General features: G+C 43.2%; 1 protein-coding gene across 3 annotated transcripts in view; it reads right to left on the bottom strand.

Annotated features, from left to right (window-relative positions):
* The window catches only part of LOC139545384 (probable E3 ubiquitin-protein ligase HECTD4), a 79,616-nt gene that overhangs the window by 45,102 nt on the left and 12,887 nt on the right, over positions 1–21,627 (bottom strand). For all 3 annotated transcript variants that reach the window (XM_071353098.1, XM_071353099.1, XM_071353100.1), the window contains exons 2-5: positions 14,970–15,526; positions 1,625–1,714; positions 1,389–1,516; positions 16–124 (exon numbers count right to left, since the gene is read on the bottom strand). In XM_071353098.1, coding sequence (XP_071209199.1) covers positions 16–124; positions 1,389–1,516; positions 1,625–1,714; positions 14,970–15,526 — 884 coding nt within the window. The remainder of the gene's footprint in view (positions 1–15; positions 125–1,388; positions 1,517–1,624; positions 1,715–14,969; positions 15,527–21,627) is intronic.

Below are 21,627 nucleotides of genomic sequence, written 5' to 3'. Positions count from 1 at the left end.
GGGGTGCCATGTTACCTCAGTGTCCCGTGCAAACCGGAGCCCAGCTTGCTGATTCCTCTCCCAAAGGAGTTAGTGGTGTAGAGATAGAGCCCGTCTGTGGCCAGACAGCGCCCCAGGTCTGTGTCTGCAACAGCAGGGAAGGAGGCAGAGACAGAGTGAGAAACAGCAGAAGAGGGAGAAAAATGGAAGGAGGGGTAAAGAAACAGGGAAGGAGGGGAAAGAGTCAGGACAGTATAGAGAGCAAGGGACAACAACAGTGAAAGGGGTGAGGCAACAAGACGATGTCCATCCGTTTGCTTTCTCACATCTTCCCGCCAGTGTGAGGAACCATGGTGCAGACAGCAGTGACAGTCATAGTATAGCCCTAATTGTCCGATTGATAATTTGTGTTTACATATACTAATAATAATAATAATAATAATAATAGTAATACACTACATGACCAAAAGCTTTTTAATTCTGTCATGGAAATAATTGTATTTCCTATTACCACGTCATATATTATTTCTGTGCCTTTAGTTTTCCATGTGGGCAAATTCATCGATTAATTCTGAAAAGCTATCCAAGGACACCATAAGGGTGTGTTTTAGGGTGGGATATTGTTTTTTGTAGAATCCATTTCGTTTTCTCCCATACTTTTATAGTGTTCTTCACTTCTACAGATGCACAATCAAGAGTATCCTGTCGGGCTGTATCACCGCCTGGTACGGCAACTGCACCGCCCTCAACCGCAAGGCTCTCCAGAGGGTGGTGCGGTCTGCACAACGCATCACCGGGGGGCACTCCCTGCCCTCCAGGACACCTACAGCACCCGATGTCACAGGAAGGCCAAAAAGGAAGGCCAAAAAGATAATCAAAGACAACAACCACCCGATTCACTGCCTGTTCACCTGTACTGAAGGCGAGGTCAGTACAGGTTCATCAAAGCTGGGACCGAGAGGCTGAAAAACAGCTTCTATCTCAAGGCCATCAGACTGTTAAAACAGCCATCACTAACATAGAGAGGCTGCTGCCAACATACAGACTCAATCTCTGGCCACCTAAATAAATGGACTTAATAAAGGTATCAGTAGTCACTTTAAATAACGCCACTTTAATAATGTTTACATATTCTACATTACTCATCTCATATGGATATACTGTATTATATACCATCTACTGCATCATGCCTATGCCGCACAGTCATCGCTCATCCATATATTTATATGTGCAGGTTCTTATTCATCCCTTTACACTTGTATGTATACGGTAGTTGTTGTGACTTTGTTAGATTACTTGTTAGATATTACTGCATTGTCGGAACTAGAAGCACAATAATTTCGCTACACTCGCATTAACATCTGCTTACCATGTGTATGTGACAATAAAATTTGATTTGATTTGATTACCTTTGCTCTCTGCCCCTCCATTGCTGCTGTCAGGTGTAGGCAGCATGTCCTCAAAGCCCCAGGAAACGCTGTGCTTGCCCCCGAGCAGACAGGACGGGGAGCCTGGCCCCCCCTCCAGCACTAGGAGTCTGGGTGGGACAGACAGGGAGAGAGAGAGGTCACAACCACGGCAAGACAGGGAAGGGACACAAGGGTGTCTCACGAAGCACATCCAGACATAAGGATACTAGACTCACTTGTAGAGCACATCAGCCACAGGGAGCTGGCCCAGGTCTGTCTGTTTCTGCAGCAGGTGAACAGTGTGGATAAAGGTCTTTAAGGACCCCCTGGAAACACAAAGCACATGTGTTAAACTAGGGAAATGTAGGGAGCGACAGTCAGTGCAGTTGAGAGGTCTCAGGTAGTTCTAGTTGTGTGCACTAGAGGGAATGTTGTTCCATGCTTCAGCTGTGTCGTGTCGTGTCGTGTCGTGTCGTGTCGTGTCGTGTGTGTGTGTGTGTGTGTGTGTGTGTGTGTGTGTGTGTGTGTGTGTGTGTGTGTGTGTGTGTGTGTGTGTGTGTGTGTGTTGTGACGGCCCTGAATGCTTCTGAACCGTCTCAGTGCTTCTCCTTCCAATAGGGCGCTTCCCCTTTAAATTCCCAATTAAATAGTGCTTCTCTTTCCAATAGGGCGCTTCCCCTTTAATTCCCAATTAAATAGCCAGCATCAGCTGAGCAAAAGTGGGGTTGTGATGGAGACGTGAATGAGGATGTGTTCAACCCTCAGTTCTTGAAGCGTCGCTATTCTGTTTGTTTTGTAGCCTAATAGCTAGTTCACTCCACTCTTTGCGTCTGTGGACTACACCTCTCCGTTGTTCTTCGTGGCCTTTTCGGATTGTCTGACTGACCGACTGACTACAACCTTTTTGTACACGGTATTTCATTTGTTTTGGGGTGATGTATACTGTGATTTATGTAGTTAGTTGCAAGTGAGGACGTATTAGTCTTTGATACGCTTTATAGTTGTGTTGTAAAATAAGTGTTATTTTGATTGTATGATTAATACTGGGTTTACGCTACGGACCAACATTGCGTGACTAAGGTCACTTGAGTCCCTGAACTTCTTTACCGGGCTGGACTCTTTTTAGGCCCGAGGTACAGGACATTTCTGGAGGAACCAGAGCTCTTTATTTGTTATATTATGTGTGTGTGTGATCATTTATGTTGTTAATACAACCCACGCAAAAGAATACAGTTGTTTTTGAAGTTCTTTCCAATGTTTTAAGGGTTTATGAAAAGTGTATTTCCATCCTGACATTTACACAAGTCCTTTGTATTGGTGTAGACTTGACGGACCAGATGGGACTCATTCCCTCCCAAACCAAAAGGAGAAACCAATGTTTTCTCTGGTAGGCACAACCTACTTGGCACCCCTATAAATAATAACCTCAAGTCAAAACCGTTACAGTGTGTGTGTGTGTGTGTGTGTGTGTGTGTGTGTGTGTGTGTGTGTGTGTGTGTGTGTGTGTGTGTGTGTGTGTGTGTGTGTGTGTGTGTGTGTGTGTGTGTGTGCATGCTTCTAGGATAGTACAGTATAATATAATGTGTGTACTTTGACTCAGTGTTGTCCACATAGAATCATAGGATTTATAGAATATACATTGCATTCGGAAAGTATTCAGACCCCTTGACTTTTTCAAAATGTTAGTTTACAGTCTTATTCTAAAATTGATTACATTTTGAAAATCCTCATCTACATACAATACCCCATAACGACAAAGCGAAAACAGGTTTTTGGAAAAGTTTGAAAATGTATTCAAATTTAAAAACGGAAATACTTTTACATAAGTTTTCAGACCCTTTGCTTTGAGAGTTGAAATTGAGCTCAGGTGCATCCTGTTTTCATTGATCACCCTTGAGATGTTTCTACAACTTGAATTGGAGTCCACTTGTGGCAAATTCAATTGATTTGACATGATTTTGAAAGGCACACACTAGTGATGCACCGATATGACATTTTTGGCCAAAAATCGATACCGATAACTGATATTTAACATTTTAGCAGCCTTAAGAATTTGTTCTTAACTGACTTACCTAGTTAAATAAAGGTGTTATATATATATATATATATATATACACACACGCACACACCAAAAAGTAATTTTTTTGGCATTTAAGTATGTCCCCATTACCAGTAAAACATAATCAAAACCTATTTATTTCACTTACTTGCTGTGCTGTGCTGTTCCGTTGTTCAGTCGTTTCATTCTCAACCAGGATATCTATGGAACGCCGTTTGGGTCTTTGTGTGTCAAAAAAGATACACATCAAATAACACGACATAATCTGTTTCAGTAGCTATAGTTAGCTAACCCTAATTTATAAGACAGTTCTTATTTGTTGAATGGTTGTCGGACCAATCTGTGAAGCTAGCTACAATAAGGATTAGCCACAATAGTGGACCTTGCGGTTAGCCTTCAAAATAAAAGTATGGCATAATACTACTATTTGTATTCATATGCATCACTGTCAATGACATACCTTTATTTTGAAGCAAACAGCAAATTCCACTATTGTGCCTAATCCTTGGCTAGCTTCACAACACATAACCCGGTCCAGTCAAGCCCCCCGAGCCAGATGAAGCTAGCTGGCTGCTTATAATGTTAGCTTTGGGCAACAGGGTTAAGTAGCTGGCTAGCTATTTATTTTCATGAACTGAAGTTCAATTTCAATAGGCGAACAACAATACTCACATGGATTCCTAAATCATTGCTAAGAATAATGAAAATGATTGCAGTTTCTATGGTCATTGTTTTCAGGCTGGTTGTATTGGTGATAGCTAGGTACCAAGCTAAAGCTAGCTACCCCCAGAAGTTGCGGGCGAACAACTGATGCTTTATTACCAACACATCGTTCGTTGCCGGTGCTTGCTTGTTTGCTGACTTTTTTGTACAGCTGTGACAGTGCTACTGTATCTTTTTTGACATGCAAAGACCCAAATGGCGTTCCATAGTATGTATGTTGTGAAGCTAATAGCAGTGACGCTATTACTGTGTAACTCCGGTAGGGCAACATCTGAAAAATAGCGCACTTGGTAGTGTGTACCGGCACTCGACAAAAGCCAACATCACCAACAACAGAACGGTATATTGTCACGGGTTGTCTCGCTGAAATATTCTTACTCTTTCAAATGACTGCTCGACTTGTTGACTGCTCGATCCACACAGCAGACATTATGTGGGCTAGGTTAGGAATGCTGTGTTGCACATGTTGTGCGAAGTTTTATGTGCCATTATTACGTCATGTACCTACGTTATATAAGTATGCACGGTACCTTTAACATCGGCGTTAAGCTAGACATCAGCCAATACCGATGTTGGCATTTTTAGCTAATAACGGCCAATTACGATATGTTCACTGATATATCGTGCATCCCTAGCACACACCTGTCTATATAAGGTCCCACAGTTGACAGTGCATGTCAGAGCAAAAACCAAGCCATGAGGTTGAAGGACTTGTCCGTAGAGCTCCGAGACAGGATTATGTAGATACACAGATCTGGTCTAAGGGTACCAAAACATTTCGGTAGCATTGAAGGTACCCAAGAACACAGTGGCCTCCATCATTCTTAAATGGAAGTTCGGAAATGCAGAGACTCTTCCTAGAGCTGGCTGCCTGGCCAAACTGAGCAATCAGGGGAGAAGGGCATTGTTCAGGGAGGTGACCAAGAACCCGATGGTCACTCTGACAGAGCTCCAGAATTCCTCTGTGGAGATGGTTGTCCTTCTGGAAGGTTCTCCCATCTCTGCAGCACTCCACCAATCAGGCCTTTATGGTAGAGCGGCCAGACGGAAGCCACTCCTCCATAAAAGGCTCATGCCTTTTGCCAAACTCCAAGCAGGCTGTCATCTAAAGGACTCTCAGACCATGAGAAACAAGATTCTCTGGTCTGATGAAACCAAGATGGAACTCTTTGGCCTGAATGCCAAGCATCACGTCTAGAGGAAACCTGGCACCATTTTTACAGTGAAGCATAATGGTGGTAGCATCATGCTGTGGGGATGTTTTTCAGCGACAGGGACTGGGAGACTAGTCAGGATCGAGGGAAAGATGAACAGAGCAAAGTACAGAGAGATCTTTGATGAAAACACGCTCCAGAGCGCTCAGGACCTCAGACTAGGGTGAAGGTTCACCTTCCAACAGGACAACGACCCTAAGCACACAGCCAAGACAATGCAGGAGTTGCTTCGGGACAAGTCTCTAAATGTCCTCGAGTGGCCCAGCCAGAGCCCGGACTTGAACATCTCAGGAGAGGCCTGAAAATAGCTGTGCAGTGACGCTCCCAATCCAACCTGACAGAGCTTGTGAGGATCTGCGGAGAATTGTAGCGTCATACCCAAGACTCGAGGCTGTTATCGCTGCCAAAGGTGTGTCAGGATTTACCTAGCGGTCATGATTTGGGGCTGTACAGATGTTTGATGTATTAGAATAATTGATTATGCTTATGTTATATTAATATAAGGGGAGGGGTTATAAGACCCCTCCCTCCTTACATGTATAGGGTCCTAGTCTATAGATTAACAATATATATATTAATTATATAGTTTTAGAGTTGTTCTCTGTCTCTCTGTCTGTGTGACTGAGACAGAACTCTGCAGGGGAGTGTGGGAGATAAGAGACTAGTCAGACATTCCACAATAAATCAACTTAGGGGAGGGGACATTTATTGCCTAGCTTTTAGATAAACACTGAAACTCTATGTTTGTATAGCCATGGATGCAGGGTTTTGGTCTCAGGAGTAAAAAGGTAATGATGTAGTCAGTGACATCACTAAGGCGGGACTTCGGTTTAATAAAACGACTTGAGACCTTTTGTTTGATGCAGAACATACTCAGAAACATGCGTGCTATGTTCCTGTTTGTCAATTTCTGTCTGCAATTGCATTCATAAAGTTATTATTATTATTTTTTTTTACAGTATTTTTATTGGAATTTCACAATTTTCACCCATATTAAAGAGATACAACAACAGAGACAAGGCAAAAAATAATAATAATAATAAAAAAATACGGCACCCGCCTACACATATCTGCGCATACATATATATATATATATATATACACATATACCTATACACACATACGCACACCACTTTCCTATCCCCGCTTCTCTCACCCTATCCCCATCATTGCGTCTCTCAATACATACATTTTAAACAAACTTACAAACAGAGATTAAACAAAAAAGCTCGGTTTAAACTAAGAAGTTAGGTTCCACACATGGAACATACAGTGTAGTTCTGAATACATAGATCACCACCATTCTAAGAGAATCCTTGCAGCATAATAGCTGATACCTCAGGTTCTAGGTAATTTAGATAGGGTTCCCACACTTTGTAGAACTGATCTGTTTTAGAATGCAATGTACATGTCAGATATTCCAGAGGCACCCATTCAAAAAGTATCTTATGCCAATCTTTAATAGAAGGAACCTTATCACTAATCCACCGTAAAAGGATGTTTTTCCTTGCAGCAAAGGTAAGGATGTTATAAAGCCTCCTCTTACTCACAGAAGTAACATGCCTACTAGGGAGACCCAACAGTAAAGAAACTGGGTCCAATTCTAGATCAACCCCTAGGATCTTTTCAATTTCTTGCAGAACACCAGACCAGTATCTTTGTATTTTGGTACATGACCATAAACAATGTGTTAGGGTGCCTGTATCAGTTTTGCATTTAAGACACTGAGGAGAAGAGGAAGAGGGGCTAAAGGCATGTCTGCGATTTGGGGATATATGCAATCGGTGTATTATTCTTAATTGGATTGCTCTAGTACGATTACATATAGATATTGTTTTTGCATATCTCCAAATGTCCTCCCACATCTCTTCGTCAATAGTAACAGACAATTCTTTCTCCCACACTTGTTTCACCCTCTGTGTATCGACAGCAGGAAAGGACCTTAAAGCATCATAAAACAGACTTACAGACATTTTCCTTTGTGGAAAGAAAAGCATTCTCTCAATGACAGACATATCAGGGTTACCAATTAAGGTGGTGCTCTTCACAATATAATGTCTTACTTGTAGGAAGCGGAAAAAGTCCTGCTTTGGGAGTCGGTATTTCTCCACCATCTGCTCAAATGACAATAGAATCTTATCAGCAAATAAGTCATTTAGTCTGCGTATGCCCTTATTAAGCCAAGAGTTAAAGCCAGCATCCAGCAATCCTGGACCAAAATCTGGGTTGTTAAGAATTGGGGTAAGAGCAGAGGTCAGTTTGGACCTTCCCAGGAAGCGCCGAACTGACCTCCACACCTTGAGTGTGTTAAGTGTAATAGGATTATTGCAGTGATCTTCTACAGACTTGAAACTTCTGAAAAATAAAAGATCCTGTAAGGGGTATTTTGAAAGAGAAGTCTCAATGTCTAACCAAATAGAGGAGTCATCGTTTGTGATCCAATCAGAAATATAACATAGGTGGGCACACCACTGATAGAACCTGATATTGGGCAGATCCAAGCCCCCCATAGAACTTGGCAGCTGCAATATTGCCATCTTAAGCCTTGGCTTGCGTTTACTCCATATGAAGGAACTTAGCCATCCATTTACATCCTTTATTACCTTATTGGAGAGTAATACTGGGATCATTTGGATTGGGTAAAGTAGTCTAGGTAAAATGTTCATTTTCAAGAGGGATATTCTACCCAACCAAGAAATCGGGAGAGAGTTCCAGCGCTCCAGATCCTGTCTTACTGTATCAAACAAGGGAACAAAATTGGCTTTGTACATTTGCTGGAATTTAGGAGTTACAAATATACCCAGATACGTAAAGCCTGAGGGAGACCATTTAAAAGGGAAGGGGGGAGAAGTATTAGGTACAGAGTGAAGGCTACCAAGTGGCATAGCCTCTGATTTAGTTAAGTTAATCTTGTAGCCTGAGAATTCGCTGAATAATTGAATAATATTAATAAGAGATGTAGTTGAGGTCTCGGGATTAGAGATGAATATCAGGACATCATCAGCATACAAGCTTATTTTATGGTGAACATCACCAATGAGCAGCCCCTGTATAGCAGGCGTTACCCTGATGGCCTCAGCCAGTGGTTCCATAGCGAGTGCAAATAGGAGGGGGGACAAAGGGCAGCCCTGTCTGGTACCTCTGTATATAGAGAAGCTATTTGACCTTAGCCCATTAGTAAGGACAGCAGCCTGAGGATCCTCATATAAAACTTTCACCCATTTTATAAAGTTGTCCCCTAGACTAAATTTATTTAGAGCAAAGAGTAGGTAAGACCACTCCACACGATCAAATGCTTTCTCAGCATCTAGGGAGAGCACAAGACCATCCCTAGCACTTTGTTGGTAGGCTTGAATTACATTAAGAAGCCGCCTGACATTGTTGCACGACTTACGGCCCTTAATGAAGCCAGTTTGGTCTCCTTTCACAATTAGTGGCAGTGAGTCCTCTAATCTTGTGGCTAGAATTTTAGAAAGTAATTTTCTATCCACATTCAGAAGGGAAATTGGTCTGTACGAGGAACAAGACTCTGGACATTTTCCCTTTTTGAGAATAAGTGATATGTTGGCTTCCCTCAGCGTTTGAGGGAGCTGGTCATTTGAAAATGAGTGGTTAAACATATCACGCAATGGCTCAAGGATCAGGCCATGAAACTCTTTATAGAATTCACTACCAAACCCGTCTGGTCCTGGGGCCTTACCGTTTTGCAGATTCTTAATTGCGAACATTATCTCTTCCTCGGTAATAGGGGCATTAAGGAGAGACCTCTGGTCTTCGGAGATAGTAGGGAGCTCAATCTTAGAAAATAAATTCTCCATTAATTTGGGTGCGTCATTTGGCAGTTCTGAGGCATAAAGATTTGCATAAAATTTCTTAAATGAGTCATTTATCAATTTATTTTCATATAAATGATTGCCATCCGAATCAGTAATAGTAGCAATTGACTGTGAGTCAGCTCTTTTTTTAGCTAAGTACGCCAAGTACTTTCCTGGCTTATCGCCATGTTCGTATAGCTTTTGCCTGACAAATCCCATTTTCTTTTCAGCGTCCTGTGTTAGGAGAGAGTCCAACGTTGATCTAAGAACTGATATTTCCTTTAATAGGGCAGGAGTGGGAGTTTTAATGTAGTCCTTCTCTTTAGTTCCTAATTCACCCTCTAACCTTTTTTGCTTTTCACGCTTTTTCCGCCTCTTAGTGGCTGTGTATGACATAATCAGACCCCTGGCGTACGCTTTACAGGTTTCCCAAAGGAGCGAGGGATTATCTGTTGATTGCGAGTTAATAGAGAAAAATGCTTTAAACTCTGTAATAAAATATGATGTGAACGTATGGTCTTTAAGGATGGTTGTATTCAACCTCCAATGTCTTGACAGATTGAATGCCCCGTTGAGTTTTATGTCCAGGATCACCTCCGCATGATCAGATATGACTATGCTTCCTATCCTAGCAGATAAAACAGACTGCAAAGACGTCCTGGGCATAAAAAAGTAATCTATTCTAGTCTGACATCCATGAGGTGCAGAGAAAAAAGTGAACTCTCTGTTGGAGGGGTGAAAAGTTCTCCAAACATCAGCATACCCCAGATCATCACAAATAGCTTTAAGTGACTTAGCTCGAGGGGAGAGTGAAGCTATACCGCTGGGAAACTTATCAATAAGGGGGTTCAACAAACAATTAAAATCTCCTCCAACCACTGCAGTGTCTGAGTTTAATTCTGAAAAGTCTAGAAATACCTTGGTGAGGAAATCAGGGGGGTGGGCAGGGGGGAAGTAAATATTCATTATGGAGATGCTCTGCCCTTGTAAAGTACCATTAATTATAACAAAGCGACCAGATTTATCTTTCACACAATTCAAGACCTTAAGTGGTAAGTTCTTTTTCACAAGAATTGCTACACCTCTACTTCTGGATGTAAATGATGAGAAAAACACTTGACCAAACCCCCCTTGTTGTAATTTCAGATGTTCCTTATCATCCAAATGAGTTTCTTGCAACAGGGCAATATCAACATTTTCTTTTTTCAAAAAAGACAGTACCTTCTTCCTTTTAATGGGATTATGGCTCCCTCTAATGTTCCATGTACATACACGCAGTGTATTACCTGCCATTGCACTTTGACCGTTTCATATTCAGACTGAATCCCACTGTAAAAATGGGGTGGTACCTTTTTCCATGTGTTGAACTCTCTTCTATCTCACCGAGCATAAACAAACGATATGAACCCTGAACTCTAACTATACTAAACCCAAAAATTAAACATGTAAAGATCCAAAAGGGGGTTTTCCCACTAGCTAACATGCAGGGGATTTCAACTTTCCAATGTAGACTCTTAAGTCTGCATTGCCACTCAATAGCCTCGTCCTTTATACATATGAAAATGAAAATCAATATATGAAGATTGAGGCTCTTCCACCTAAAACCAAGCCTGGGCACCAATATAGATTCACCCATATCTCAGCCTGAGCTATAGCGGCAGTTACTTTAGCAAGAAAAATAATAAAAATACGAATATTACTGAACCGGAGCATGTGAGAGCTCACACCACTGTTTCATGATCAGGTTCAAATAAGATAATAAAGTTATCCAATGCTGCGGCGGCGCAGCTTAAAGTTATTTACCCGAGAGAGTCAATAAACGCAGCAGCCTCTTCAGGTGTGGAGAATTTCTTAGGCGATCCGTTGACCATAATCTTCAATGTGGCCGGGTACAACAGTGCGTAGTCCATCTTCATTCTCCTGAGTCGAGCCTTCGCCTCATCAAACCCTTTGCGTCTTCGTACAACCGCTGTGGAGTAATCATTGAAGAATGAGACCTTTGGACCTTTACGTTGACTACCGTCAGAGCCGATATTTCTAGCCGCATCCATAACGCGCTGCTTGTCGGTGAAGTTGTGGAACTTTATAACCACTGGCCGTGGGCGCTGGTTGGGACCGGGTATCGGTGCTTGAGAGCGATGAGCTCTGTCCAGCTTCACACGACCAGCCTTAGTGTCCATTTGTAAGTAGTCAGGGATCCATTCCTCAAAAAATTTTACTGAACGTGTCCCTTCAGAATTTTCCGGGAGTCCCACAACACGAATATTGCATCTGCGTCCTCGATTATCCAAGTCGTCAATGTGCTCCGCCATTTCGCGCACCTGTTTCTCAAGTGCTTTCATCTTAGTGTCCATAGATGTAGTTGAGGCTTCCACTGTAGCGATTCTTCCTTCCGCCTCATCGACACGTTTGACCACCCTCTGTAATTCAGCTGAATGGCCTGCTATTGCTTCCAAGACCGTTCTTATCTTAACATCGATCACTTTAGTAATGTTGTCCGTCATCTTTTGAATCACCAGGTCCATTGTGCCTGGATCCGCAACGGTGCTAGCCTCGCTAACGTAAGCTAGCTCCTCCTGCACATCTACAGGGATGGTGGTTTTGGTCGAGTTCTTAGTAGCTCTGCTGGGCATGTTGTCGGAGATTTTTGAGAAATAACCGTCAAGACTCATTGCAGGATAACTTATTTAGCCAATTCTACCACTTTTTCAAGCTAGGAGATTAATGAAAGAATATAAATTTACGAATGCCACGGGAGCTCGCTGAAACACAGTGTTCTCTCTACGGCGCCATTTTGTCCCCCCCCATAAAGGTTTTTGAATGATTTAATTAAAGATAGTCATAATGCTAATTTCACCAATGACCCAATGATTAACAAGGAAGGAGGAAAGGAACGAACACTAACAGGTGCTTCAACAAAGTACTGAGTAAAGGGTCTGAATACTTATGTAAATGTGATATTTCCATTTATTTTTTGTACACATTTGCATTTTTAAAAATTATGTTTTGCTTTGTCATTATGGGGTATTGTGTGTAGATTGATGAGGAACAAATATATTTAATACATTTTACAGTAAGGCTGTAACGTAACCAAATGTGGAAAAATTCAAGGAGTATTTGAAAGACATTGCACTGTATTTGAAAGACATTGAAGTTATCATTGTGTGTCAGTGTTTTTGTTTGTGCCTGTGAGTGTGGCTTAGGTAACTGTATTCACATGAGTCTTGCTGGTTCCCACATGTAATAAACAACAGATGATTCAGCCTGGAACCAGCACCCAACCTCCCCAACGCAGACCACGTTACACTAACACATAATTCTCACCAGCTGGTGACGTCACACTGATGAGAAACAGTTAGCCTATGCAGCTCACACAAAAAAAACGCAGTGATACGTCACGCCCATACCATCAGAGGGGGAGACAGAGGATAGCCTAGCTCTTTAACTAGCCACCACTGTTGGTGAAGACCGAGCACTAGGACTGGATGGTTCCCTGACACAATGGGCTCTCAGGCTCTACAGAGGGGACACACAGGGGGGATGGTTCTGGTTTTGACAAGTCAAGCTCAGTTGTCAACAGCAGAAGCCGGGCCGCAGCCAGTGAAAAAGTGTGTTTTCCTATGTGAAACACACAAGACCCCAGTGCAACAAGCATCACTGACAAAGCAAACACAATAACTGAAAGGCCTTTTTCAAATGTTGCTGGCAACATTAGCTACGACAGGCTAGCTACGACAGGCGCTGGCTAGCTACGACACTGGCTAGCTAGGACACTGACTAGCTAGGACTAGGGATGCACGATATATCGGTAAGCATATTGGAATCGGCCAATATTAGTTAATAATGCCAACATCTGCATTGGCCCGATGTTTAGTTTAACGCTGAGGTACAAAACCGATGTCAAAGCTGACGTGCATACCTATATAACGTAGATAGATGACGTAATGACGCCACAAAAAATACAGTGCTACACGTGCAATACAGCATTCCTAAGCTAGCCCACAATGTCTGCGCTGTGGATTTATTTTGAAGTTTCAAAGGAAGATAACAAAAAGGCCATATGCAACGTTTGTGCTGCTATTATTTCCAGAGGGGAGAAAGTGAAATCTTTCAATACCACAAACCTAATTACTCATTTGAAAGTGCATCACCCCCAGACGTTCAGCGACTACTTAGAACAAAAGCAGAAAAAAACTAAGCGCACACTTCCAACAACTAAACAAGTTCAAGTCGAGCAGCCATTTGAAAGAAAGAGAGAATTTCAGTGAGACAACTCAAAGGTGAAATCCATTAAATCCAAGTAGGCGCTATTTTTCAGATGTTGCCCTACCAGAGTTACACAGTATTGTTGAAACACACATCCATGAGCTACTTGCTATCAGCGTCACTGCTATTATCTTCACGACTGACATTTGGACCAGCGATGTCAGCTGCACGAGCATGCTGCGTCTGACAGCACAGTGGGTCGACGAGGATTTCATACTGAGGAAAGCCGTATTGCATGCTCAAGAACATGCTGGTTCTTATACTGCTGCTGCCATTTCAATGGCATTTGAGAACATGTTTGAAACTTGGAAACATGAACACACTCCTAGCGCCATTCGAACAACTGACTCGAGAAATAAGCTCATCAACTGCGTCTGTAGCAGACGTGATACCCTCTGTCATGGCATTGAAACGCCTGCTCAACAAAACTGCCGACACAGACCGTGGGGTTAAAACTTGCAAAGTACTCTACTAGAGGCTGTGAACAAGCGATTCGGTGGTATTCTCTCTGAGCCTCTTTACTGTGTCGCCACCATGCTTGATGCTAGGTACAAGGACCGCTACTTCGATGCAGACAAGAAACAGGGTTTACGTGAAATGTTACAGACACAGCTGGACAAGATGGGAACGGACACAGTGACAGTGCGCACCGAGGAAGAGAGGCCAGAGACAGACAAAGCTGAAACTTCACTGCTTGACATGTATGACGAAATCCTGGTTGAGAATGAAATGACCGAACAACGAAACAGCACAGCAAGTAAGTGAAAGAAATAGGTTTTGATTATGTTTTACTGGTAATAACTTTTTGGTCAGTGTGTGTGTGTTGTTTCAATTATTTAACTGTACTAGAACGCTTAAAAAGGTTAGCTAAAATTCTAAATATCGGTATCAGGTTTTTGACAAGGAAAATATTGGATATCGGTATCGGCCAAAAATGTTGTATCGGTGCATCCCTAGCTAGGACACTGAATAGCTAGGACACCTACACGGGCTAGCTACAACACGGGCCAGCTACGACACGGGCCAGCTACGACATGGGCTAACACGGGCTAGCTACAACACTGACAGGGGCTAGTTAGGACACTGACAGGTGCTAGCTAGGACACTGACAGGGGCTAGCTAGGACACTGACAGGGGCTAGCTAGGACACTGACAAGTGAAAACAGAAATGGGATGACACTATACGGCTTGCATAATCACCATCTGGGCAGTATTTTGAAGGTGGAGTAAATGAGCCAGACAGGTAAGCAGAGTGGAGCAGCGGTCTAAGGCACTGCATCTCAGTGCTAGAAGCATCACTACAAACCCTGGTTCGATTCCAGGCTGTATCACAACCGGCCGTGATTGGGAGTCCCATAGGGCAGCGCACAATTGGCCCAGCGTCGTCTGGGTTAGGGTTTGGCCGGGGTAGAATTTGTTCTTAACTGACTTGCCTAGTTAAATAAAATAACAAAATACATTTTAGTCACTTGTGGTGTTAAGGGTGTTAAGGGTGTGGTCTCACCTGGCGCAGGCGAGGGCTACCAGGGCAGCGGCGGCGTTCTCCCTCTGCCTGTGTGCATGGAACATGTATGTCGGAGCCTGTCCCTGCTGGGTCTGTGCTGTCTGCTGGACCCCCTCCTCCAGCCAGGAGCAGAGCAGCCCCTCCAGGCCGTTGAGGCAGTCTGCGGGTTCCTTGCTGAGGCTGAGGGGCTGGCAGTCACGCAGGCAAGACAGCAGCACCTCCGCTGTGACCCCACAGAGCGCTGGGTCACTGCGTGTCTGGGACTGCAGCAGGGGGAAGACCAGTAGCAGGCCCACACGGGAAGTGAAAGGCGCCTGTTCAGGCTGCTGCAGCAGGCCCTGTCGTTTTAGCAGGGCCAGGGCCTCCTCATCTCCCCCCCCGGCCCCCTCCCGGTCCTGCTGTTCCTCCAGGGCCAGCTGACGCTGGGCCCCCCACAGGCCCCGCAGCGCATTCAAACGGTACTCAAACAGGCGGGCATACGCATTGCTTTGGTTACCACAGACGGCACGGAGACGCTCAGCCAGCTCCGCAGGGTTCTTCGTTTCGAATGTGAGGATCTAGAGATAGAGGAAGAGAGAGGAAGAGCGAGAGAGGGGAACAGAGAGACAGAGAGACCGAGAGAAGGAGAAAATGTGTGAGGGATACATAAAATAGTCATGGAGATCTATAACCAACAGGAGAAAGTACAAATCCTTGGGGAGACAATGGGTAGAGATCTCAAAGTGATGACCGCATCCAGTATAGTGCACGGACTGTAAATCACCATCTAGCTGGGGTCTGGCTATCTCTTAATCCAATTTACAACAGAGCACTGCTTCAATATGAGATGTCAAATCAAATCTCATTTGTCACATGCTTTGTAAACAACAGGTGTAGACGAAGAGTGAAATGCATACTTAAAAAGGGCCCTTCCCAACAATGCAGAGAGAAAAATATAGAACAATTACAACACAAGGAATAAATACACAATGATTAACGATAACTTGGCTATGGTGTACCAGTAACGAGTCGATGCGCAGGTGTACAAGGTAATTGAGGCAGATATATATAGTGTCTTCAGAAAGTATTCACACCCCTTGACCTTTTCCACATTTTGTTGTGTTACTGCCTGAATTTAAAATGTAGTTATGTCACTGGCCTACACCCAATACCCCATAATGTAAAAGTGGAATTATATATGGAGCGATTTCAGTACCAACAGAAATTATTTTTGAATTTCATAATTTTTTATTTGTATTGGGATATTGAATTTGAATGTAATATTATTTTAATTTGTAATGCAATTAATGAATTGAACATGTATTTCAGGATTTGAAATTTAATTGAATTAATATTGCATTCAGTTTTAAAATTCAATTTCAATTCAATACGCATATTAAATATTTATATATTTGGTTTCAATATGGTAGATATTGCATTCATTTTTCTTGTATCTGCTTTACAAACTATAATTTCGAGTTGATCCAAGTTTCCTAAATTCAACTTCTCAGATGTATTCAGATTCAGTTCTCCAAATTCAGAATAAAACCCAGAGACAGCATCCCGGTACTGTGCCAGCAAGGAAAGGTAAAGGAAACCAGATAGAATCCAACGCTCTCTGTGGTAAACAGTAGATTCTAGCGGTTTCTGAATTTATTTTCTTCCTATGAATTTGGCTCTAGCATTTAAACCATTTTGGCTATTAGCTATTCTGATCCCATTGATGATAGCAAAGACCCTCTGGAACATGGACAGGATGATCACAGGCTGAGCAGGACACGATAGAATGTGGATATAGTTGAATAGCCCTATCATAGCCTTCTAAGAATAGCCTTTCCACTCTATTTAATCTTGCTCTTGTGACTGACTGGGTTCAAACCAGGTCTCCTGTATGTCACAAGACTATTAGCCCACTTAGCTAAAGACTACAGGGATAAGTTCAGGAAGTGCATGTAAAGGACGACACACTACTTGCTTAGTGAGTAGCCTACCGCATCCCCCTGATTCAGCTCATACGGAGACTCGAACTCAGGACTTCTGCCTTGAAAACACACGTGACCGCCCTCCAGAAGCATTCCAACCCATCATGCTATTAAAAAAGGCCTTCTTCAAATGCAGAAGGGGCGACACTCCAGGCTGAGGAGTGAGTTTCACATGTGCCGGGGGCGTCGGTTAGTCGAGGTAATTGAGGTAATATGTACATGTAGGTAGAGTTAAAGTGACTATGCATAGATTATAAACAGCCATTTGATTAGCTGTTCCGCTACACGCGGTAATAAGTCTGGTAATTATGAGGCTACTCATCACATGGATGGATAACCAAACCACCTCTGTTGCCTCTCCCAATAAATGGGGTGCACAGATCTGTCCGTTTCTTTTTGCCACAGAAACTGTGGTTGTTGAGTTGTAGGCCTGATTTCAAACCCAGTCAGTTATATTGGTGCTGTGATCTCTGAGTATGAGGTCAAAGGGAGGTGAAATGTGACCGAGGTGGTTTTGATTAACCTTGCTGGAGACTAAAGACGTGTGTTAGCTTCCCAAATCTAATTTCTACCAGCGTGTCACATGTGCAACCAGCGGGAAAAATCAACTCTAGACCACCTTTACTCCACACACAGATGCATACAAAGCTCTCCCCCAACCTCTATTTGGCAAATCTGACCATAATTCTATCCTCCTGATTCCTGCTTACAAGCAAAAACTAAAGCAGGAAGTACCAGTGACTCGCTCAATACGGAAGTGGTCAGATGATGCGGATGCTACGCTACAGGATTGTTTTGCTAGCACAGACTGGAATATGTTTCAGGATTCATCCAATGGCATTGAGGAGTATACCACCTCAGTCAGTCATCGGCTTCGCCAATAAGTGCATCGACGACGACGTCCCCACAGTGACCGTACGCACATATCCCAACCAGTAAACATGCGCTGGAACTTGCACAGAATTTTCACAACATTCAAGTTTGCGCTCAGCAGACCTGAAATTTGCTGTGCCAAACATTTGAGGCAAGGTCTAAGGTGATTTTTTTGATAGAAAGAAATGGAATACAGCTAAGCACAGGCAAAATCCTAGAAGAAAACCTGGTTCAGTCTGCTTTCTAACAGATACTGGGAGACAAATTCCCCTTCCAGCAGGACAATAACCTAAAACACAAGGCCAAATAAACATTGGAGTTGCTTACCAAGACAACGTTGAATGTTCCTGAGTGGCGTAGTTACAGTTTTGACTTAAATCTACTTGAAAATCTATGGCAAGACTTGAAAATGGCTGTCTAGCAATGATCAACAACCAATTTGACAGAGCCTGAAGAATTTTGTGCAAATATTGCATAATCCAGGTGTGCAAAGCTCTTTAGACTTACCCAGAAAGACTCACAGCTGTAGTCGCTGCCAAAGGGGGATTGTAACATTGACTCAGGTGTGTAAATACTAATGTAAATGAGATCTGAATTTCATTTTCAAAACATTTGCTAAAATATCTGAAAATGTGTTTTCACTGTCATTATGGGGTATTGTGGGTAGAAGGGTGAGAAGAAAAACTATTTCATCCATTTAGAATAAGGCTGTAACGTAACAAAATGTGGAATAAGTCAAGGGGTCTGAATACTTTGTCACTGTACATATACAGTGCATTCGCAAAGGATTCAGACCCCTTCCCCTTTTCCACATTTTATTACATTACAGTCTTATTCTAAAACACACAATACCCAATAATGACAAAGCAAAAACAGGTTTTTAAAAATATGTTGGCAAATGTATTAAAAATAACAGAAATACTTATTTACATAAGTATTCAGACCCTTTGCTATGAGACTCGAAATTGAGCTCAGGTGCATCCTGTTCGCATTGATCATCCTTGAGTGGAAAGGCACACACCTGCCTAGATAAGGTCCCACAGTTGACAGTGCATGTCAGAGCAAGAGTTCTTTAGCAAAAACCACCTAAAGGACTGAAACAAGATTCTCTGGTCTGATGAAACCAAGATTGAAATCTTTGGCCTGAGTGCCAAGCGTCACGTCTGGAGAAAAACTGGCACCATCCCTACGGTGAAGCACGGTGGAGGCAGCATCATGCTGTGGGGATGTTTTTCAGCGGCAGAGACTGGGAGACTAGTCAGGATCGAGGGAAAGATGAACAGAGCAAAGTACAGAGAAAATCTTGATGAAAACTTGCTCCAGAGGGCCTCCCGGGTGGCGCAGTGGTCTAGGGCACTGCATCGCAGCGCTAGCTGTGCCACCAGAGTCTCTGGGTTCGCGCCCAGGCTCTGTCGCAGCCGGCCGCGACCGGGAGGTCCGTGGGGCGACGCACAATTGGCCTAGCGTCGTCCGGGTTAGGGAGGGTTTGGCCGGTAGGGATATCCTTGTCTCATCGCGCTCCAGCGACTCCTGTGGCGGGCCGGGCGCAGTGCGCGCTAACCAAGGGGGCCGGGTGCACGGTGTTTCCTCCGACACATTGGTGCGGCTGGCTTCCGGGTTGGAGGCGCGCTGTGTTAAGAAGCAGTGCGGCTTGGTTGGGTTGTGCTTCGGAGGACGCATGGCTTTCGACCTTCGTCTCTCCTGAGCCCGTACGGGAGTTGTAGCAATGAGACAAGATAGTAATTACTAGTGATTGGATACCACGAAAATTGGGGAGAGAAGGGGGTAAAATGTATTTATTTTTTAAAAGAGAAAAAATAAAGAAAACTTGCTCAGGACCTCAGACTGGGGTGAAGGTTCACCTTCCAACAAAACAATGACCCTAAGGACACAGCCAAGACAACGCAGTAGTGGCTTAGGGACAAGCCTCTGAATGTCCTTGAGTGGCCCAGACAGAGCCCGGTCTTGAACCCAATTTAACATCTCTGGAGAGACCTGAAAATAGCTGTGCAGCGACGCTCCCCATCCAACCTGACAGAGCTTGAGAGGATCTGCAGAGAAGCATTGGAGAAACTCCCCAAATACAGGTACGCCAAACTTGTAGCGTCATAACCAAGAAGCTGTAATTGCTGCCAAAGGTGCTTCAACAAAGTACTGAGTAAAGAGTCTGAATACTTATGTAAATGTGATATTTCAGGTTTTTATTTTTAATAAATTTCTAAAAAGCTGTTTTTTCTTTGTTATTATGAGGTATTGTGTGTAGATTGATGAGGGGCGTAAAAAACAATTTAATACATTTTAGAATAAGGCTGTAACGTAACAAAATGTGGAAGAAGTCACAGGGTCTGAATACTTTTCGAATGCATTGTAGGTAGGGGTAAAGCGATAGGGCAACAGGATGGATAAACAGTAGCAGCAGTGTAATATTTGTATTTATTTAACCTATATTTAATCAGGATAGACCCAATGAGGTTAAAACCTATTTTGCAAGGGCGACCAGGCAAGATGGAAAACTACACATAAGAGTGTACATAAAATCTTACAACAAAAAATACACACAAAAGACAAAGTGTCACAACTTACAGATACATTTAAAGATTAGAAACAACTGCATCCATCAAAAACAGTGCCGTCGATCAGAGTCTTAAACAGGCAAGTACGCTAACTCCCCTAACTGTAATATCTATGGCAGCATGTTCCAGGATGAAGGGGCATTATGGGAAAAACATTGTTTCCCCATCTCAGTTCTAGCCTTAGGAACAGACAAGGTCAGCAGCGACTGTGAAAGAAGACTGTATTGAGTGACTGATCTGGTCAGTAAGGAACAGAGGGAGTTGTCCTATCAATGCTTTGTATACAAAAGTGCACCAGTGCTTTAGCCTCCTGGTGTAGAGAGAGATCCATTGCATCATGGCATTCAAATCACAGTGATGGGTGAGTGATCTAGCATTTGTGATAAATCTTAACGCACGATGATACACTGTGTCCAGAGTTAAGGTACATGCTGAGGCCTGCATATAGACAATATCACCATCATCCACACGATAAAAAAAGTGCTTTGAACAAGATCCTTTCTGACTGACATTGAAAAGCAAGGTTTGTTCCTAAAATAGAAACCCAATTTCAACTTCCGTTTCTTGGTCAAGTTATCAATGTGCTGTTTAAATGTGTTGCTAACTTGAATATATGAGGGAGGAATAAGAGGTTAGACCCTTTAAATCCAATGATATATATTAAAGAATCAGAATACATTAGTGTGGAAATAAACTACTCCTTGTTGAATTTCTAACCCACAGTAATTTTACAATACAAATGGAATAATGTGTCCCCGAACAAAGGGGGGGTCAAAATCAAAAGTAACAGTCAGTATCAGTTGTGGCCACCAGCTGCATTAAGTACTGCAGTGCATTTCCTCCTCATGGACTAAACCAGATTTGCCAGTTCTTGCTGTGAGATGTTACCCCACTCTTCCACCAAGGCACCTGCAAGTTCTAGGATATTTCTGGGGGGAATAGTCCTAGCCCTCACACTCCGATCCAACAGATCCCAGACGTGAGATCTGGGCTCTTCACTGGCCATGGCAGAACACTGACATTCCTGTCTTGCAGGAAATCACACACAGAACGAGCAGTATGGCTGGTGGCATTGTCATGCTGGAGGGTCATGTCAGGATGAGCCTGCAGGAAGGGTACCACATGAGGGAGGAGGATGTCTTCCTTGTAACGCACAGCGTTGAGATTGCCTGCAATGACAACTAGCTGTCTGATGATGCTGTGACACACAGCCCCAGACCATGACGTACCCTCCACCTCCAAATCGATCCC

The sequence above is a fragment of the Salvelinus alpinus genome, chromosome 19, assembly GCF_045679555.1.
Source record: "Salvelinus alpinus chromosome 19, SLU_Salpinus.1, whole genome shotgun sequence".
NCBI classification, from domain to species: domain Eukaryota; kingdom Metazoa; phylum Chordata; class Actinopteri; order Salmoniformes; family Salmonidae; genus Salvelinus; species Salvelinus alpinus.
The sequence above is the reverse complement of the archived record's forward strand: the minus strand, read 5'-3'. Positions and strand labels throughout refer to the sequence as shown.